The sequence below is a fragment of the Exophiala bonariae genome (genome assembly GCF_035927105.1).
Source record: "Exophiala bonariae strain CCFEE 5792 chromosome Unknown scaffold_6, whole genome shotgun sequence".
Taxonomy (NCBI): domain Eukaryota; kingdom Fungi; phylum Ascomycota; class Eurotiomycetes; order Chaetothyriales; family Herpotrichiellaceae; genus Exophiala; species Exophiala bonariae.
This window is the reverse complement of record NW_027042481.1, coordinates 330,705-348,640: the sequence shown is the minus strand read 5'-3', so window position 1 is coordinate 348,640 and position 17,936 is coordinate 330,705. Positions and strand designations below refer to the sequence as shown.

At 49.2% G+C, this 17,936-nt stretch overlaps 4 protein-coding genes across 4 annotated transcripts; 2 read left to right on the top strand and 2 right to left on the bottom strand.

Moving 5' to 3' along the window:
* Positions 1-382: 382 nt before the first annotated feature.
* On the bottom strand, positions 383-3,528 carry LTR84_011582 (uncharacterized protein; the record flags this gene model as incomplete). The annotated part of the gene is made up of 3 exons (XM_064855111.1): positions 383-2,567; positions 2,737-2,987; positions 3,136-3,528. The coding sequence occupies 3 exons, from the start codon at positions 3,526-3,528 to the stop codon at positions 383-385; spliced, it is 2,829 nt and encodes a 942-aa protein (XP_064708700.1).
* A 774-nt stretch (positions 3,529-4,302) lies between these two features.
* On the top strand, positions 4,303-7,622 carry LTR84_011581 (uncharacterized protein; the record flags this gene model as incomplete). The annotated part of the gene is made up of 6 exons (XM_064855110.1): positions 4,303-4,810; positions 4,868-5,311; positions 5,358-5,939; positions 5,986-6,097; positions 6,215-6,475; positions 6,599-7,622. 6 exons carry the CDS (start codon positions 4,303-4,305, stop codon positions 7,620-7,622), a joined length of 2,931 nt encoding a protein of 976 aa, XP_064708699.1.
* A 1,170-nt stretch (positions 7,623-8,792) lies between these two features.
* Positions 8,793-10,149, top strand: LTR84_011580 (uncharacterized protein; the record flags this gene model as incomplete). The annotated part of the gene is made up of 2 exons (XM_064855109.1): positions 8,793-9,857; positions 9,910-10,149. The coding sequence occupies 2 exons, from the start codon at positions 8,793-8,795 to the stop codon at positions 10,147-10,149; spliced, it is 1,305 nt and encodes a 434-aa protein (XP_064708698.1).
* Positions 10,150-12,514: 2,365 nt separating this feature from the next.
* LTR84_011579 (uncharacterized protein) lies at positions 12,515-17,338 on the bottom strand (the record flags this gene model as incomplete). The annotated part of the gene is made up of 1 exon (XM_064855108.1): positions 12,515-17,338. The coding sequence occupies one exon, from the start codon at positions 17,336-17,338 to the stop codon at positions 12,515-12,517; it is 4,824 nt and encodes a 1,607-aa protein (XP_064708697.1).
* Positions 17,339-17,936: the final 598 nt, after the last annotated feature.

Below are 17,936 nucleotides of genomic sequence, written 5' to 3'. Positions count from 1 at the left end.
ACGTCATATCCACCAGACCATGATCCACCGTCTTTGCCGGTTCTAATGGTACAAGGGAAGCGAGATGGAGAAGATGGGCAGATCCTTGCGCCATGGTCAAGACGGAGAACTAGTATGCATTACAAATGCGCTTCTGACCTGATCAATTAGCTGCGGAAAGCGACCATGGACACACGGTCTCAGAGAATATTGAGCTGGCAGTGGGCAATATCAATTCAAGTCCCCGAGCTTCGAAGCAGTGCGGGGTGCGTCTCGGGTGTGTCCGAAATTACATACGTGAGGCTCTGTCTCAATTCGGGGAACTCCCAAGGCACCCTAGAGTCCCGGAGTCCGATTTTTTGTCCTGCCAGTGGTGATGTGCGTGGGTTAATCACCTAACTCCTTAGATGAGCGATCCGAAATGCTCCTGCTTGATGCTCATACTGTCCGATGCTTTCACCTGGCTGGTCATCTTTGCGATTCCCCGCTTTCGACTTTGCAGCTGTTGGATATCTTCTTCCACTGTACCCTTGACAATATACCGCGTAACGTGGACAGCCTTGTGCTGACCAATGCGAATAGTGCGACCTATAGCCTGAGCCTCCACACTTGGGTTCCATTGGGGTTCTAGCAGGAAGACTTGGTTGGCTGCGATGATGTTGAGGCCAAGGGCACCCACGCCTGTCGTCATGATGAGCACTCGAACTCGAGGATCCGTTTCAAACTGCTGCAGAGTGGTCTCTCTATGTTTCAAGGCATGCTCCCCATCAACCCGCATGTGTCGTATGTTGTGCTGATTTAGATGCCAACCGACCAGATCAAGGGTTGTTGTCCAGCAGGTAAATACAATGCTTTTGTCGTCCGGGGAGGTCTGGATTAAGTCTTGTACCAGTGCAGCTAGCTTCGATGAGAATCCCCCAGAGTTGAAGTAACCGTTGCCATCAATAGAGTGAGGGCCACTCATCACCATAGTTGACCTCCGCGTTGATGAGAAGTCTGCTGCACACAAAGGGCACCCATCGTTGGGGCTGGGGTTACATTCTGAACACAATACATGCTTACAAGCAGGAAGAAGATGAAGCGCTCGACTTGAGAGGATGCCAGGGACCATTTGTGTACAACCTGAGCAAAATATCTCCCCGTCACTTCCCGCAGCTGTTAGGACAAATTCTCTGGCATCACGAGAATTTCTGCTTCGAGCCCAGTGAAATTGACGCTGAAACGTTCCATGGTTGCAAATCAGCCTCAGCTGGAGTTGAGCATGGAACAAAGAGAACTTGTTTCGACTTTCGTAGTCTCCTGCTAAGTTACGCAATGCTCTGTTCATGTCGCTGCTGGTTTTGTCGTACTGAGCTCTTTCATTTGGAGATAGGGACACAGGGTGAATGGCTTCCGTAGAGCCAGCGAGTTTCAAGTGTTCCTTGGTCCGTCGTATGCACATTGCATCGAAAAGTCTTGCAAGAGCATGTTGTCCATCGGCTCTCATGCTACCCCCTTCTTTGAAAGGAACAGAAATGAATTTTCGAAAAACGCCCAGCCGGTCGAACGGGAATATTCTGATGAAAGCAAACAACGATCCAAGATCGTCAAGGGTATTCTGAATCGGCGTACCTGTGAGGCACCATCGAAACTTTGCGTCGAGTTCAGCTACTCGTTTGTGCAAAGAGGTAGTCATTCTCCGAATAAAGTGTGCTTCATCAAGGACGACGCGATACCATGCAACTTCATTTGCGATGGGTTTTTTCCTTGTGTAGTCAGCAATGAGAGTGTGATAGGTTGTTAACACAATGTCATTGTCAGCCATAATCTTGGGATCCTTAGGCCGCTCGTTGCCATGATGAATCAATACTTTCGGCGGGACATCCAGACGGTCTTTTATCTCACTTTGCCACGTGGACAACAGTAAAGGCGAAGGAACGACGACCAACGTCGCCCGGGACAGTATCTTCGTTGGGGAGATACCCTCTGCAAGGTGAACCCCGTCATCGTTTGACCACGAATGTGCATCTCTAAGTGTCCCAACCACCAGAGCAAGCACACAGAAAGTTTTCCCCATCCCCATCTCATCCGCCAGAATTCCACCTCCCACCTCTGATGGTAGTGATCGAGATTTGATCCCTGCAACTTTGTGGTGATACCAAGTCTCCGAATCCTGGATTACTGTTTCCCACAACTCGAAGCCATCTGGAATGGGTCCAGTTTCTCTTTGCATCATGAAATCCAGCGCTTTTCCTTGATGTTCGAACAGCGAAGTGCGAAGTCGAGCGTCTCCGGAGAGGCCCTTAAGATGTGAATCTCTCGTGAGCATAGAGTACACCTCATCCATAGATTGTTGTAAGTCGGCATTCTTCAGGAGTGCTTCGTCTTCGACAACAAGTGGATGACGTTCTTCTTCATTACCAGAGTCGAATTTGAGAGTATGTGGATTATCGTACTTGGTATTTGGACTCAGCCAATCCGGGCGCTGAAGCCAAATCTTCTCATTAGAGCACATATGACCAATTGTTGTCTGCACTAATGAGCTACCATAAACATTGATATTCAACACCGTATGTGCGTCCTTTTCCCTTGTAGCGGTAGAAATATCCCTAGACACGTCAAAATTTACTCACAGAGGATAGTGAATCAAGCACCGATACGAAAAAGCTTCGGCAGTGATCGACCAGATGCAACCAGACGTTGGTTTCAAAGTGGCATAAAACTGGTCGGAAACCCCCATAGAATATCGATACAGGCCGTCAAGGAATGTAGACTTACTCGAATATGTTCCTTTTGCTCACCAATGCCTCCAAGCGGATGGTCCCCGATCTGACTTCCTCAACTAGAGCATCTGCTAAATGCACATTGAGTCGAGCAAGGTGACTACCATCTGATAGCACAACCGAAAGCCCAGTATCGGTACAAATCACATTCAAGACAAAGTGAGTCTGCGCTTTAGTCGTGGCTACGGCGAGTTTACGACAGACCTCAGACATATTGCCCTCAAGCTTGGCTTTCGCTCGGTAGATCTGTGAGAATGATCAGTCAGAGTGGTAATTCTTCGAGGAACTGGACAAAACTGTGGATTGCTGCAAGTAGTTGCAGAGAACCTTTACCAGTGGCTTAAGTTGACAAAGGAGATCCTGGTGGCATTATTCATGGAGTTGCTCAACTCACCATTCCAAAGCATATGTCATGGCCTTGTCCATAATACTCAGTATTATCCGTTGACTGCGACAAAGGCTCAACTGGGCTGTAAGTCGAGAAAGTCCCAAAGGAATCTCCTGGCCAAGGTTGGAAGGCATCATCAATTGTGCTCATAGACGAAAAGGCCTGCTCGTCAGGAAATATTCCATCTCCTTCGGCAGCTTGAAGGCCACCCGCGTGGACACGCGGAACTCCAATCACTTCATCCCAGGCTGGACCCCAACCATCGATAGAATGGTCTGGCTGGTACAAGGTCTCATATGCGGGAGGAGACAGTGATGAATTCTGCGAAGATGGGATGGAGTCATATTGAAGTGAGGATGGTTGATCAATACTGTCGAACGAGCGCTTCAATGACGTCATGCTCCCTAGCGTCGTAGACGCACAAGGAGAGAAAACGGCCGGCGGGAAGGGAGGAAGGGCCGACGGTGGACTCAAAGTGAACCTCTGTGATGGTAGCTGGTTGATCAAGGCTCTACAGAAATGCAAGTATGATTTCCACACTGGTTCAAACTGCAAAAGAAATACACATAGTCAAACATCGTCAGTAAGGCTGTGAAGATTGCGGTCTAGAGGGCAGCGCGTGCGGCTGAATCCCAGCCTGCCCCCCTCCGGACTTGGTACGATGCTCCGCCTCTGCTAATCTGCCTTGGCTGGCTAGCCAAAGAATACGAGTTATTGCCTTGCGCCTTGCTTCTGTGTAAAGAATATTTCTGGCATGGTTACCGCCGTTGACTCATTGTCAGCCTATCAGTGGAGAGATTGATGTCCGAACTAATGCACACTTACGCATCCATTCACAACTACGAGTAGCTCTGTCCCTTCCACAATCCGCTGATCGAGACTGCTCTTGCAAAACAATGTTTGTTCGTGCTCACATCAGAGTGGCCTCCTTAACTTCTAGTTCGCTAGCTCTCAGCATTTTCGACTGCTCTAAGCCCAAGCAAACGGGGAGGTATCGAAATCAATATTGGCATTAAGACGCGTGCAAATAAGTTGCATATGCAATAATCTTTCCTCATTCAATTCTGGTGCGATCACATTCAGCCTCATCACTCGCCTCGATTGACAAAAGTCGAAGCGTCAACAAAAAGTGCACCAAGCTATCTGCTTTCGATCAAACTGCACGGAAAGGCAATGGCGAATTCAGCACAAAATACACAGGCAACACCAGATCCATTTCACACGGCGTTGAACGAATTGCTGGTCAAGTTCAAAAATCGTCTAACAGCTCGTGAACTGCAGAGGTTCAAGGGCACAACCCTCGAAGATGTGAAGGCTACGCTTGCAGACATCGAGAAGCGTCAAGACACGCAACGCGAGTTACGCAATCTAACCAGAATTCGGGGATTTCTGGACGCCATGGATCAATTTGGCAAAGTGATTGAAGTATTCCCAAATTCTTCCAATATGGTAGCGTTTGTCTGGGGTCCTCTCAAATTCCTTCTTCAGACGTCGAGTACCTGGGCAAGCTCGTTAGACCGAATACTTGATGCATATGAGCAAATTGGAGAAGCGCTTCCTTTGTTGACGCAATATAAATCCCTGTTTGAACAGCACCCGGAAATGCAAAGGGTTCTGGTCCTAATCTACAAGGATATATTGGAATTCCACGCACCAGCAATTCGCTTCTTCGATCATCCTGGTATGCTCGATTTGAATGCTCTTGTTTGTGCTCTTTGAGTTGATGTTTTTTATCTAGTTTGGCGCCAGCTTTTCAGGTCCATTTGGAATGATTTCAAAGCAAACTTTGACGGAATCCTGCAGAATTTTGGTCGACATAGACGGCTGATCGAATCCCAATTCGCCCTTTTACAAGCACGTCAGCACGAGGCTGATAGGATAGACACAGAAACACATCGCGCACATCTGAAGTCGGAGCTCAGTAGCCTCTCACGAGAATTGCATAGTGCGCAACGTTTACTTGAGCGAGCTGAGGAGGAACGTAAGCGCGAGCGGTTGTCTTCGATCAAAGAGTGGATAGGTGGCTCGAATCCCGGGGTAATTCATGCGGAAATGCTCAAGGTGAGGGATGATTATTCTGAAACTGGGAACTGGATCAAGAGCTCTTCAGAAGTATCGTGCTGGCTCAATGATGATATACCTCGATCATCGACGTTGTGGATGCATGGTATGCCAGGTGCGGGTAAGTGGTCCCCTGGCCGATGTCGAGTATAATCTAAGCCAAGCAGGCAAGAGTGTTCTGGCATCAATCATAATTGAAGCATGCAGAAAACAAGAAAACCACCGAACAGCATATTACTATTGCAGATCTGATGACATTAACACTTTGTCATCTCTTGCCATACTGAAAGGCATTCTGATACAGCAGCTTGCGTGGTATCCGCATCTGGCATCATATTTCCAGGAGCAACGTCAACAAAAGCCCGAGGTCACACTCAATATGGAGAGCACAGCAAGACAGATTTTCGAAACGATTGCTTGGGAGAGTGATCGTCAGTACATCATCATCGATGGCTTGGATGAATGTGAAAAAGAGGATCGAAAGATGATCATTTCCTTCCTTACATCTCTGATAACCAAAATTGATGCCAAGATTCCTTCCAAACTTCGACTACTTATTATCAGCCAAACAGAGCCCGACATCAGAAGACTAGTTGAACGAGCAAGAGAGTTCGAGCTTAAAGCAAACCACAATGCACAAGACATCGGCTCGTTTGTCCACACATGGATGGCGAGACTCAACAACAAGTTTGGCCTTCCGGAAGTAACCGTCACCGCGCTTGAGCAAAGAACATGCAGTCTTGCAAAAGGTTTGAGACCTTCTCCAAGATAGTCCCAAATGTTAACACTCCAAAGGTCAATTCTTATTTGCCAAACTGGTCATGGAGAACCTATTCAGCCAACCAACACGAGACGAATTGTATGACGAATTGGAAGAGACTAACTTCCCCAAAGAATTATCCCAAGCGTAAGTCAAGCTATATGATCATTACACTCTCCGAAGTTGCGATTGCGAACTCTAAGTTGCACCAATCTCGGCACCTGAACGGCCATACAAAGCTCTAACATGCTAAAAATTACACAGATATGATCGAATTTTTGAACGCATGAAAAGGGATCTCAGCAAGAAAGAGTGGAAAGTAGCGATAAGACTTCTTGGATGGATTACATGCGCCGAAAGAACACTCAAGTGGCGCGAGATGCAAGCTGCGCTCTCCATATCTCCTGACCAAGGTGTCGTTGATTTTGACGGTAGGCAAGCCCGAGAACATATCCATAACTTATGTGGGGCACTAGTTAGTGTGAACGGTGAGCGAGTAATGCTCGTGCATGCTACGGCAAAATGGTATGTGGACCCCTTTTGGCCCTCAAACTCTTTCGGCTTTTCATTGCAAAGGCGATTCCGTATAACTGACTGCTGTCTCACACATTCGGAAAGTGCTCCTTGCTAACCGTAGGCTCGGTACAGGCACATCTTGAAATCGAGTCGTATTGACATCACGGACATCGAATTCCAGCTTGCAACCCTATGCTTACAATATCTTTGTTTTCAATGCTTCAATGTTGTTGGGAACAATACTGTTCCACAGTGGGAGCTTCACTCTTCCATTCTTGATGGGTCTTTCGGATTCATGGACTATGCAATTCCGAAGTGGATGGGCCACTTCGACCGTGTTTACAGCAAAGCAAGCTATCTATCAGACCCCAGTCAATTCGAACAACATGAGCTTGTAATGCAAGCCCTATGTGAAGCAGCACATGATTTTTGTATCACTTACTCTGGCGATCTTGATCTACATCGTGCAGAGACCAACAAACTTCAAGAGGGTGAGAATCTCAGCAAGCAATTTCAACAAGTGCTCGACCAATTTGAGGATAGCGAACCCAGCTTTCGGTCACTATGGAGTCACATGGTAGAACACCGCCAGCAAAGTTTCGTGAAGAGGAATGAGGTCAGTTTGAATCAGCTCAAAGTGGCAATGGATACAATTCGCTCGAATATCGAAGAAATGTCGAACAACAGGTCCTTGGCTAGAGAAACGCGCGAGAAATTGGAAAAGTTTTATGGATCGAGACCTTTCAAATGTCCGAAGACGACCTGCTTCTATTTCCACGAGGGTTTTCTCGATAAGAAGACGCGCGACCATCATGTACAGCGTCATGATAGGCCACATCACTGTGCTGTTCCTGATTGTACTGTCGCCGAAGCTGGTTTCGCCACCAAGAAACTTCTCGATCAGCACACCGAGAATTTCCACCTGGACCCAGAAGTGAAGGCCGGCATGTTCAAAGACATCAAGCCAGAGAAACCAAGCCATGCAAAGTTTGACTGCGGAAAATGTGGCAAGAGTTTCGTTCGAAGGTCAATACTGAAAGACCATGAGCTCACTCATGCCGGATTAAGACCTCATGAGTGCTCGCGGTGTGGAAAGGCCTTCACAAGAAAGAGTGACTGCACGCGGCATGAGAAGAATCATGATATTCGCAGGTGACCACTCTGGCCAAGAAGAAAGATCAATTCAGATGGAACAATTCAGTTGCGCCAGGTTGGAGAATTCCAGGCATCGACCGGATATCAGTCAAATCGCTGGACTCTGCTTGTACGACAAGAGACCATAGAGTTGGATTGTTAGTGGTATGACCTGTTGGCACTGTCATTACTCTGATATCAGCCTCTGCTTTCGCAGGTGATGAGCGGTAACTCATGGCTACATGATGATTGGCAGCCGCAAGACGCTTTGCAATAGCAGCACCCGGTCTTGCAAATGGCGCGGTGATTAAGCAGGGTCTTCGACCAGCCATGGTCTCAAACTTGTTGTGGTAAGGATCGAGGGACAACAGCAAAAGACGAACCATTAAAGCTCGGGATAGTTAACCGCCTAGGACAGACATCGAGCACATCGCTCAGGCTTAGGACGCGACCAAGTGAACGAGGCTGACCTATGCCATGCTCAGATTTCGTGTGCTGTCCTGCTCTTCTTGGTTGTGCAGGATGCTCAGCCGTTCTCCTTGTTGCTCTCCGCTACGGAGACAAGACTCCCCAGTTGATCAAGCGAAATGTACGTTCGCTGTCCATATCTTCGATCTAGTGCGTTAGTATTTGACCTTCTTCAAGTCTTCTCACGTGCTCGGGGATGTGATTAGGGAGTGAAAAGAGGTTGGGATATACTACCCACAAATGGAAGCTAGTTTTTAATTCGAGAATAAACTAACCCCTTGTGAGTTGGGGCATGGGGAAGAGGCTTCTCAAACCCGTGGAGCCCCGATAGCCCCGATATTCTTAACGGATTGCTCCGTCAACCTAAACGGCCCAGCTCCGTGAACGTGACGCTTAGACGATGGATGTCATCTTCGATGTAGTAAGAAGAGGAGTTGGAGGTAGATCATGTCAAGCATACCAACACCGGTGAACTTGCCGCATGAACATCTCATGGCAACATCGTCTGGAGTGAATGCCGTGCAAACCATGCGCTGGATTTCCTGCTATGAAAGTGCAGCCAACCAGTCCGGACGCCGCTCCGACCGCGAAGGATCAGCCGGTATATATTCTTCAGAAGACAGTTGCCTACGACTTTATTCTTCTAGCCGAACTTCAAATACTTCTTATTTCTGGATCGTAGAACAAATCACAAGAATCACTTTGCACGAGTAACTGTTACGTCATGGCCCCTATCCATCTGAAAGCGAAGTCTCAATCAGAAGTAAACACCAATGGTGCCGGACTGGACGTTCCCACTATCGTCCGTACAGTGATTGATGACGTCCGTTCAAAAGGCGACAGTGCTGTTCGAGATTATTCACAGAAATTCGACAAATGGACACCTCAAGCTTTTAAACTATCCGCCGGAGAAATTAGCTCCATCATCGCTGGAGTGCCACAGCAAACGATTGATGACATCAAAACAGTGCAACATAATGTGCGTACTTTTGCAAATGCGCAGCGTGAGTCGTTGAAAGACTTTGAGATGGAGATTCGGCCTGGGGTGCATCTCGGCCAGAAGAATATTCCCATTGCATCTGTGGGAGCATATATTCCCGGCGGCCGCTATCCTCTTCTCGCTTCTGCACACATGACAATTGTGACTGCAAAGGCGGCTGGTGTTGAGCGCGTCATTGCTTGCACTCCACCCATTCGTGGCGAGATCCCTGCTGCGACGGTCGCTGCAGCCCATCTTGCTGGTGCGGACGAGATCTACATCCTTGGGGGCACCCAGGCAATTGCAGCTATGGCTCTGGGAACCGAAACCATCGGCAAAGTGGATTTTATTGCAGGGCCTGGTAATCCATTTGTCGCCGAAGCCAAACGACAGCTTTTCGGTGAGATTGGTATCGACTTGCCTGCCGGACCGACTGAAGTCTTGATCGTGGCTGATGAGAAAGCAGATCCGGCTACTGTGGCAACAGATCTGTTAAGTCAAGCTGAACATGGGCCAGATACCCCTGCAGTCTTGGTGACGAACTCGAAGAAGCTCGGTGAAGAGACCATCAAAGAAGTGGACCGACAATTGGCGATCCTCCCAACCAGAGACTTGGCTGGCGTGAGTTGGAAGACGTTTGGAGAGGTAATCGTGACCGATACTCTAGACGAGGCATTCGCTGTGGCAGATACATATGCGAGCGAACACGTGCAAATTCTGACTGAAGCCCCGAGGAAAGCCTTGACTGCAATGAAAAACTACGGCGCGCTGTTCTTGGGAGAGAAGACGTGTGTAAGCTACGGTGACAAGGTAAGGTGAAAGGTCGGAGTTATGATTTACCATCGGCTGACAGTCTTATTAGTGCATCGGGACTAATCATGTATTGCCAACCAAAGGCGCTGCACGATTCACAGGCGGCCTCTGGGTAGGCAAATACCTCAAGACCGTAACTTATCAAGAGGTGACATCGGAAAAGGAGAGTGGAGAGCTAGGTAAGCTATGTGGGAGAGCTGCAAGAGCAGAGCTCTTTGAAGGACATGCGAGATCTGGCGATGTCAGAGCAAACAAATATCTTGAAGAGAAATTTGAATGGCTTTCGTAGACAAATTGGAAATTTTCCGCGCCTGCCACTACACTGCATATTAAGTAATTAGCTCCTTCCGGGCATGATCTGTTACTTTTCTCAAAGTCAGATTGTAGATAATGAATCAGCGACGAAAGACTCCAAAATTCCAAGGCATCGTGGCTGTTGAGGGGGACGAGTTTCGCAAGGCTGAAATTCGAAAGGAGACTTCGGCGAAATATTCAATCATCCGTGCACCACAAAATCAGCGGGCCAACTATCGTCACTAACTGATTGATCACCAGAAGTATGCAGCCTAAGGTGTCTGTTGTAGTGCTAGTACTGTGCGATTCAGAATCGAAATCGTTGTGATGTAGTAAGGAAAATCTGTCGGACCAATATACCAAACCGAGAAGCATGCTTCCCTCGAAATACGAAGATGAAGGAATCTGCCTCACAAGCTGCCTTGTTCAGTCAGTTTTACAATCAGGCTATAACTGTGAGGACCACAAAAGACAAATACAAACCTCACGTCGAATGATGGGAAACTGTGCGCAGAGACAGATGGTGCATACTCTACTGGACTATCGTTGTCTCAGCTTGGAGGATCGAAGCACGAAGCAAGTCTTGGAGCCCAGTAGACACTAAAAATGCAGTGCAGTGCTCGCGGCAGCCATTCGGAGAGGAGGTCCTCGTGTACAGAGTGAGATTCGTCATGGCCAGCGGTTGCGTCTTTATTACTACTCGCATTTTATCATTGACCATGGCCCTTGAGCAGCAGTGCAGCAATAATTCATGACCATTCAGAGAGGAAATCAGAGGCCCCCATCGATCATTGGAAGGACCTCCAGCCAACCAGATACTCATGATGGAGGATGGAGCCTTCAATTGATCATTGGAAATGATACCCGACAGCAGTTGTGGAGATCGAGGAGCAGGACGCACTAAGCAGGCAGCACAATCGGGCGTTTACTGTGTGGTCAGGGCACCGTGTGGCACCTCGGTGTCGTTTATATCGCAGCTACACACCGGTTTCACGACCAAAGCAATGCCTTGCCTCCCTGGTGATTCAGCCTTGCGGGCCACGAAAGAGTCCAGGCCAATGATTGATTGATCACTGATCAAGCGGTGTTCTTGCACTGCAATTTTAGTGCCTCAGAGGGTTTCCTCGCACCAGCCAGATCTGGCCCATTAATTGCTCTAACGCACCAAGAAATGCAGTGTCATGGTCTGACACTAGATGACGAGTCAGCCTTCAAGGTAAGTTACCGTCTAGCCGGGCCATCCCATTAGACTTTATTTTTGCCACCTGCAAGCTTCGTTGTGGAGAGGAGTGCATAGTTGCGAAGTTGGATGCGCCCAGCCCTGTCGCCTTGATCTACAATGCAACTTTGAGAGTTCTCTTGGGCGTTGAATTCGCTGGTAGCTAAGAAAACAAAGCACGATGGACGCTAAGGCACTAGACATGCAGTGTAAAGTTTGCGCGCTGCCTGCTTTGCCTTGTTGTGCCCCTGATCCTCAGCTTTCCTCAGGGACCTTCAGTTTCTGTGCAGGCTGGATCTCTTGAGAGGCACTAAAATTGCGGTGCTGGTGTAAGTCTGCCTAAATCCGAGGAAGGACACTTCGCCATCACAGCGTACGGTGTCTGTAGCACTAGAAATGCAGTGCAAGGACTCTGAGACACTAAAAATGCAGTGTCGTAGTAGTGGTTGCCTACTGGTTGGCATTTTGTCAACCTTTGTCTGGCCCTGATCGGTCTTGTTGAGGCTCTGATTGGAGTTCTGCCATGGCTCGGCCGCTGCACAGATGCCGACATCTAGCAAGTTCTATATCTTGGAAAAAACGGAGATTCCACGAATCCAGCAACCGTAGAAACGGGTTTCAATTGATAGCTTTTATTGTGCATATTCTGCACACATTTTATGCCAATAGCATACATAGCATAGCATATTTGCATAGCATACACACAACACAGTACATACACAGTCTGCCTGTGACGTGACGTGACGATCAATAAGCAAGTAGGTAAGTAAGTAGTAGTAATGATACAGAGATCCACACATAGGGATACCTAATGATCCAAAAGAAACATGTCGTCCCTAGTCTCGACGCAATGCAATGCCAGCATCGATGTCACAAGCCACCAGTTGCGATTGGTGAGAGGACCAACCTCTCGCTCTTTAGCAGCAGCGCAGACCGAATAAAGAGAAGACGCCATGTCTTTCTCTCAGATTTGCTTCCCACCGGAAGCGTCCTTCTGAGCCTTCTTCATATTCATAGTTGTAGGAAGCCGAAACGCATCGCGGACTTTATGGCCACTGCCGCTGTGCTTGACCTTGCCGGTCGTGTTCTTCCGAGGTAAGATAGACTGAGCAGCCGCCCAAGACAAATGGACCGAACGAACCTAGCGCTTCTTGGTCCCGTTTCCGCTGCCGTTGTTGTTTCCATTCCCATTGCCATTCCCAACGCCGGTCACAATTCCATTCTCTCCGCCACGAACGCTGCCGCCGCCGCCGCCGCCTTCCAATTCAACAGGCTGGGCTTCGCTGGCGGGGAAGGGAAATGCACGCCCCGAAGCCGCCTCTGCAGCCGTTGAGTCGGTGCTCTTCCTGACACGCTCACGTTCCAACTCGCGCCTGAGCTCTTCGTTGACGGCGTCGCGTTCTTCGAGGCGCTTCCTAGCACCGCTGCGATCTAAGAGGCGAGCCTCGCGCTCCTGCTTCAGTCTCCGTTCCAGCTCTCTAAGCCGGTGGATCCATTTCTCTGCGCCAGGGCCGCCGGGTCCGCCAGCGGCGGTGATGGCTGTCGTGATGCTCGCGATGTCCGAGCCGGATGCTGTGCTTGGTGGTGCGGGTGGAGCTTCTCGAGGTGGTGGGGGGAGTGCAAAATTTCCGTTGACTGGGGCATTGAACGGCCCGGCGGGGATCATGAGTCCTCCGCGCTCGCGCTCTCTCTCGCTTTGTGTCACACCTGAATTTCGGCTCGAGATTGAATTCGAGCGCATCGAGATGACCTCTCCGTTCATACTGGCGAGGTGTTCTACGATACCGGTGGTGTGATGTCGTTGCAGTTCCATGTTGCGACTTCGTCTCATGCTGGATGAACGGGTCGGGACTCCAACCACACCATTAACTGCACCATCGAGATTCTGGTTGACGCCTTCACCAGACATGACACTGGAATATCCCGAAGCTCGACTCTCATTTCGGTCTCGTCGCTGATGCATATTGTGATGGGCTTGCTGCTGTTGCAGTAGCTGAAGTTCCGCCTTTAGCAATCTGTTCTCACCTTTGAGCTTGCTGATTTCTGGAGTCCTGCCCGATCTCGGTGTCCGTGGTACAGTTTCGGCATTGGTATGCAGTTCCATCTCGTTCATCTTGAGTTTCATCTTCTCCCAGCTCTCTTCGATTCGTTCGAGCTTGCGAGTTCGAACTTCGAGCGTTTGCTCTAGAGCTTGATATTCTTTATACAGCTCGCGCTCAACTCGTCGAATTTTGTCTCTGAAGGTAGAGAGAGTTCCTTCCACTTGTTTAGCCGCTAGCAGCAGATTTCGACTAAAGCCAGGCCAGAAAAGCATGTTACCAATCACTTCCTGGGAGGGTAGATTGCCATTGATGAGACTGTTGTTGTGAGCCCAGTCTGGTCCGCACATTGCAGACAGCTTCTTCCATAGATTTAGCAGGATCTGGTTGCGCTCGGTGAGTTGTTCCTTGAGTTGACCCTCCATTTGCGCCATACGTTTCCGATCGGTCTGTCGGAGGCCTTCCAGTTCAGCGATCCTTGCAGACGAATTGGTCAATGCTCGAGTGGTGGAATTATGGCCTTTATTGGCACGTTCAAAATCAACCTTGTCTTGTCGGCGGCCTTGTTTCTCCCTTTCAAACGCATCTGCCAACCTGCGGCACTCATGACTAGTTGACTCAAGTAGTGCATCGCGGTCAGCGAGGAGGCTCTCACTTTCTTCAAGTCGACTCTTGACGGAAGCAAGATCCATTGTCGTTTGCTCCAGATCTCGACTCATTCTGCCAACCGCACCGATCAAGGCTGACCTCGTAGCATTCGGATCACCGATAATGTTCCGTAGGCTTTCCTCTAACTCCGTCAGGCGATCCTTGAAGGCATCCGCTTCAATATTACGGGACGAAAGTGCTTTGCGAACTCTCCGAAGCTCGTCTTTCGTCCCAGTAGCTTCCCGATTGAGGTCATTGATGATTCTTTGAACATCTTGCTTCTCTTGGCTGGCGACTGCCTCTCTTTGAGCCCGCTCCTCACCGATTCGTCGTTCAAGGTCCCTACTCTTCTCCCTTTCAGACTCCAAATTAAGATGAACTTTCTTGAGAAGTGATTCGAGATCTCCAATTTTGATCTTATCGCCATCTTGCTCCTCACGGAGGAAAGCAATCTCATTATGACTGCTCTCTTGTTGAACGGTCAGACGCTGGATTTTACTTTCCGCTTCGGACAAGTTCTTCTCCAGGCTCTCAAGCTCCCTGTTGGCATCATCGAGCTCAGCCTTGACAGATTGATAGCGCGAAAGATTTTGCTGTGCATCTTCTTCCAGTCGAACTAGACCTTCAGCAGCAGATCGCATCTCGGCCTGAAGAGCTTTGATATTTTCGATCTGGGCCTTGACCTCCTGATCGAGTCTGTTGCACTCATCCACCTTAGCATCAAGTTCGTCGCCCATTCCGTCGATCTCTTCTTGAGCCTCGGTCTTGAGGGTTTGAAAGGCGTGATCTTGTTCCTCCGCATCTCGGAGAGCATTATCGCGTTCTTGGGTAAGTAAGTGAAGTTCTTCGTTGAATTGGTCGGCATCGGCTTGCGCCTGAGCATCAACCGCATCAAGTTCAGCAAGGGCTTCGTCAAATTGGTTTTGGAGATTCTGGTTCTCAAGCTTGAGCTGAGAGAGCTCATCTCGAAGTTCATTGATTCTGGTCTCAAGGCCTTCACGCTCTTGATCACTCAAGCGTGAGACGCGAGTTCCATTGCTAGCGCGTGAATGGGATCTTGCTCTCGATGCAGACCTGTCGAGAATGCTGTCACCTGCAACAGATCGCAGACCTCCCATTCGCCCCAATTTCAGATCTTCAATTTCTTGATACAGTCGCTCCTTCTCCTTATTGCGGGACGTCAATGTCGAAGCTTGGGCGCCGATCATCTTTTGTAGCTCCGAAACTTCATGCCTGAGTCTGTCAAGTTCGGCCGCTTGTTGTGCGTTTGCAGCCTCAAAGCTGCTAGAGCGAGACACCACTGAACCTCCCATTCTTGACTTCCGAGACAGTGACTTGGGTTGGGTGAGAGAATCACTTTTGAGTTTCTGATTTTCCTCCCGCAGTCTCTTATTGTCTTCTTCAGATTGTTCTCGAGCAATGGTCTCGGCTTCAAGCATGTCTTTCCACATATCACGTTCTTCACGCGATCCGACGTCTGAAGTTGCAGCGCGGGTATCACCCAGGGATTTGACCATTTCAGCTAACCTTCGCTTTTCAGATTCCTTGGCCATGTTTTCTGATCGTAATTTCTCAATTTCGATTTCGGTGATTTCGACGCGTTCACGAAGGTATAGCACCTCTTCCTCGGCGGTCGGACTCCTCTCTTCATCGGTCCCATATCCCTGATCTGCAGTGGGCGATTCTCGCTCACCACTTTCATCGAGTTTCTTCTGCAATTCTCGAACTTGCTTTCGTAAATTATGATTATCTTTTTCCAACCTCAGGCGATCGGACTTTAATTGTACATTTTCTGTGATCATTTCCTTGATACCATCTTCAGACCGTTTCTGAAGTGCTTGATCTAGGAAATGGATTTTCATCTTCAGGTCAAAATTCTCCTTTCCGAGCTTTTCGACTGTGCTCCTGTGCTCCTTCAATGTCAGACCTCGTTTAGGGCCTGGAGTCATGCCGATGATGGTAGGTTTCTCCGGTGAAAGATTTCGTTCTTGCCGATATTGGCGCGCAAAGGTACCGGGAACTTCCAGATCCCGAACATTATTCGCAATGACCGTATCCGTGGGCATGTTGAAACTGAATGTCGAAGCCTTTGGAGTCAGAAGACCACCAGCTTTGTTAGATCTGGGGCTCTCTTCCTCTAGGGTACTCAGATCAGGTACGCTGATCTGTCGCTGCATTCGATCATCATCACTCATTCCTGAAATACCAGACATCATACTTCCGAGACTAGCTTGCCGCGATATTGTATTTCTGGCTTTTCGTTGAGAGTCTGGTACTGCGCCGCCTGATTGTAGGGCAAAATCGGCTCCAAGAGTGGCGTCACTAGCGTCTGTATTGGAGCTGGCCACTGAATCGTACGACAAACGGGCTTGAGACGACCGCTTATGTAGATATCGAGGTCTTCTTGAGGGTCGAGCGCCTCCGTCTGAACTTTCCTGCTGTCCATCAGCACTACCTGGAACTTCCAAGAACCGGTGATTGGTGTCAGATTGTGTGTCATCCTTCCTAGGGGTGGCATCGACATCTTCTTGCGAAAGAACGCTCTCTTTACTTATAACAGGCACATCATCATCTGGCTCATTCCCATCTTCCTGCTCGTTGGCAGTCTCGTACCCACCCATGGTCGCCAGAGACTGCACTCTTGTTAATGTCCGGGCGGTAGCAGCAGCGGTAGGAGAGGAGGACATGTTTTCGAGAGCGGAGGTATTTGGGATTTGTGGCGTGGCATCTTCTGCATCATCCATATCGTGAAATTCCAACTGTTCAGGCGCCGGAGTTTTATAGCCGCCAGGCGGTGTGCGTGGAGAGTGAGTTTCGACTGGGCCAGGAAGGAGATACGTTTGTGTGTTTCGCTGGTTATAAGAGATCTGAATGGGAAGGGGCTTTTTCCGCACTGCGACGTTGTTGTTCAGAACGCCAAACTGGTGGGTGTCGTCGGCGCCGGGACTTTGTGAAGTTTCGCTGTTTAATTGCGATGGGTCGGGAATAAAACTGGACTCGATGTCCATGAGTTTCTTGTGCATGGCGCTTTCGTCCAAAGTCATGTTGGCAGGTAATTCGATGTTTGTATTTTCGTCAAGTGGCTGCAGGAGGCTACTTGGGTCTTGCGGGCCCGGGGGCAGGGAAAAGGTATCGCGGGAATCGCTGTACGAATCATTGTTGACACTTCCTGCAGGTGACACGTCGTCTTCGTCGTCTGGATCAAACCCGCCGGGTACTCTAGACGAACGGCGCGCAGTCTGGGGCCTCGAGGACGAGGATAGGATCGAAGACGACATGACGATGGTCTGAAGGCTCAAGGCCGGTCTTCAATGGCTATTGTTGTAGAGCCAATTCCTGCCGTACTCGTACAGGTTGATTGAAAAATCATGGGCCGAAGTGGTTCGTGCCTCTGATGGGACGTGTTGTGCACATCTGCAGGTGGTGTGGAGAGAACGGACTTTTGACGCGCGGAATGACGAGAGCGCGTTGTTTTGACTGCGATGGCTTGCGGACTGCTGAGAAGGGGAGAAACACCAACTCCCGAGATGCGCGAATCGATAATAGATGGGTCGTTATCAAGTCTGGTCGATGTAAAGCGACGATAGGGATGAGAAGTGCATGGTCGAGGTTTGAATGTGCAGACTCTGTGTGTAACAAGGTCATCTGGTGCACCTCCCTGAAACTGAAACTACGAGAATGCGGAAGAGGAAGCTTAGCGTAACTGTTGACCCCGGGCAAGCGACTTCCGGCTGCTCACTTTGTTTGGTTTAGGCATAGATGACCCCTACGCAGATAGAGCTAGGTGTGACTAGCGGGCACTTAGGGGTCTTCTGCGGGTATGACTTAACGCGCTCTTAGGCAGTCTCTTTGCTTTGGTGGCCCACTTACTTAACT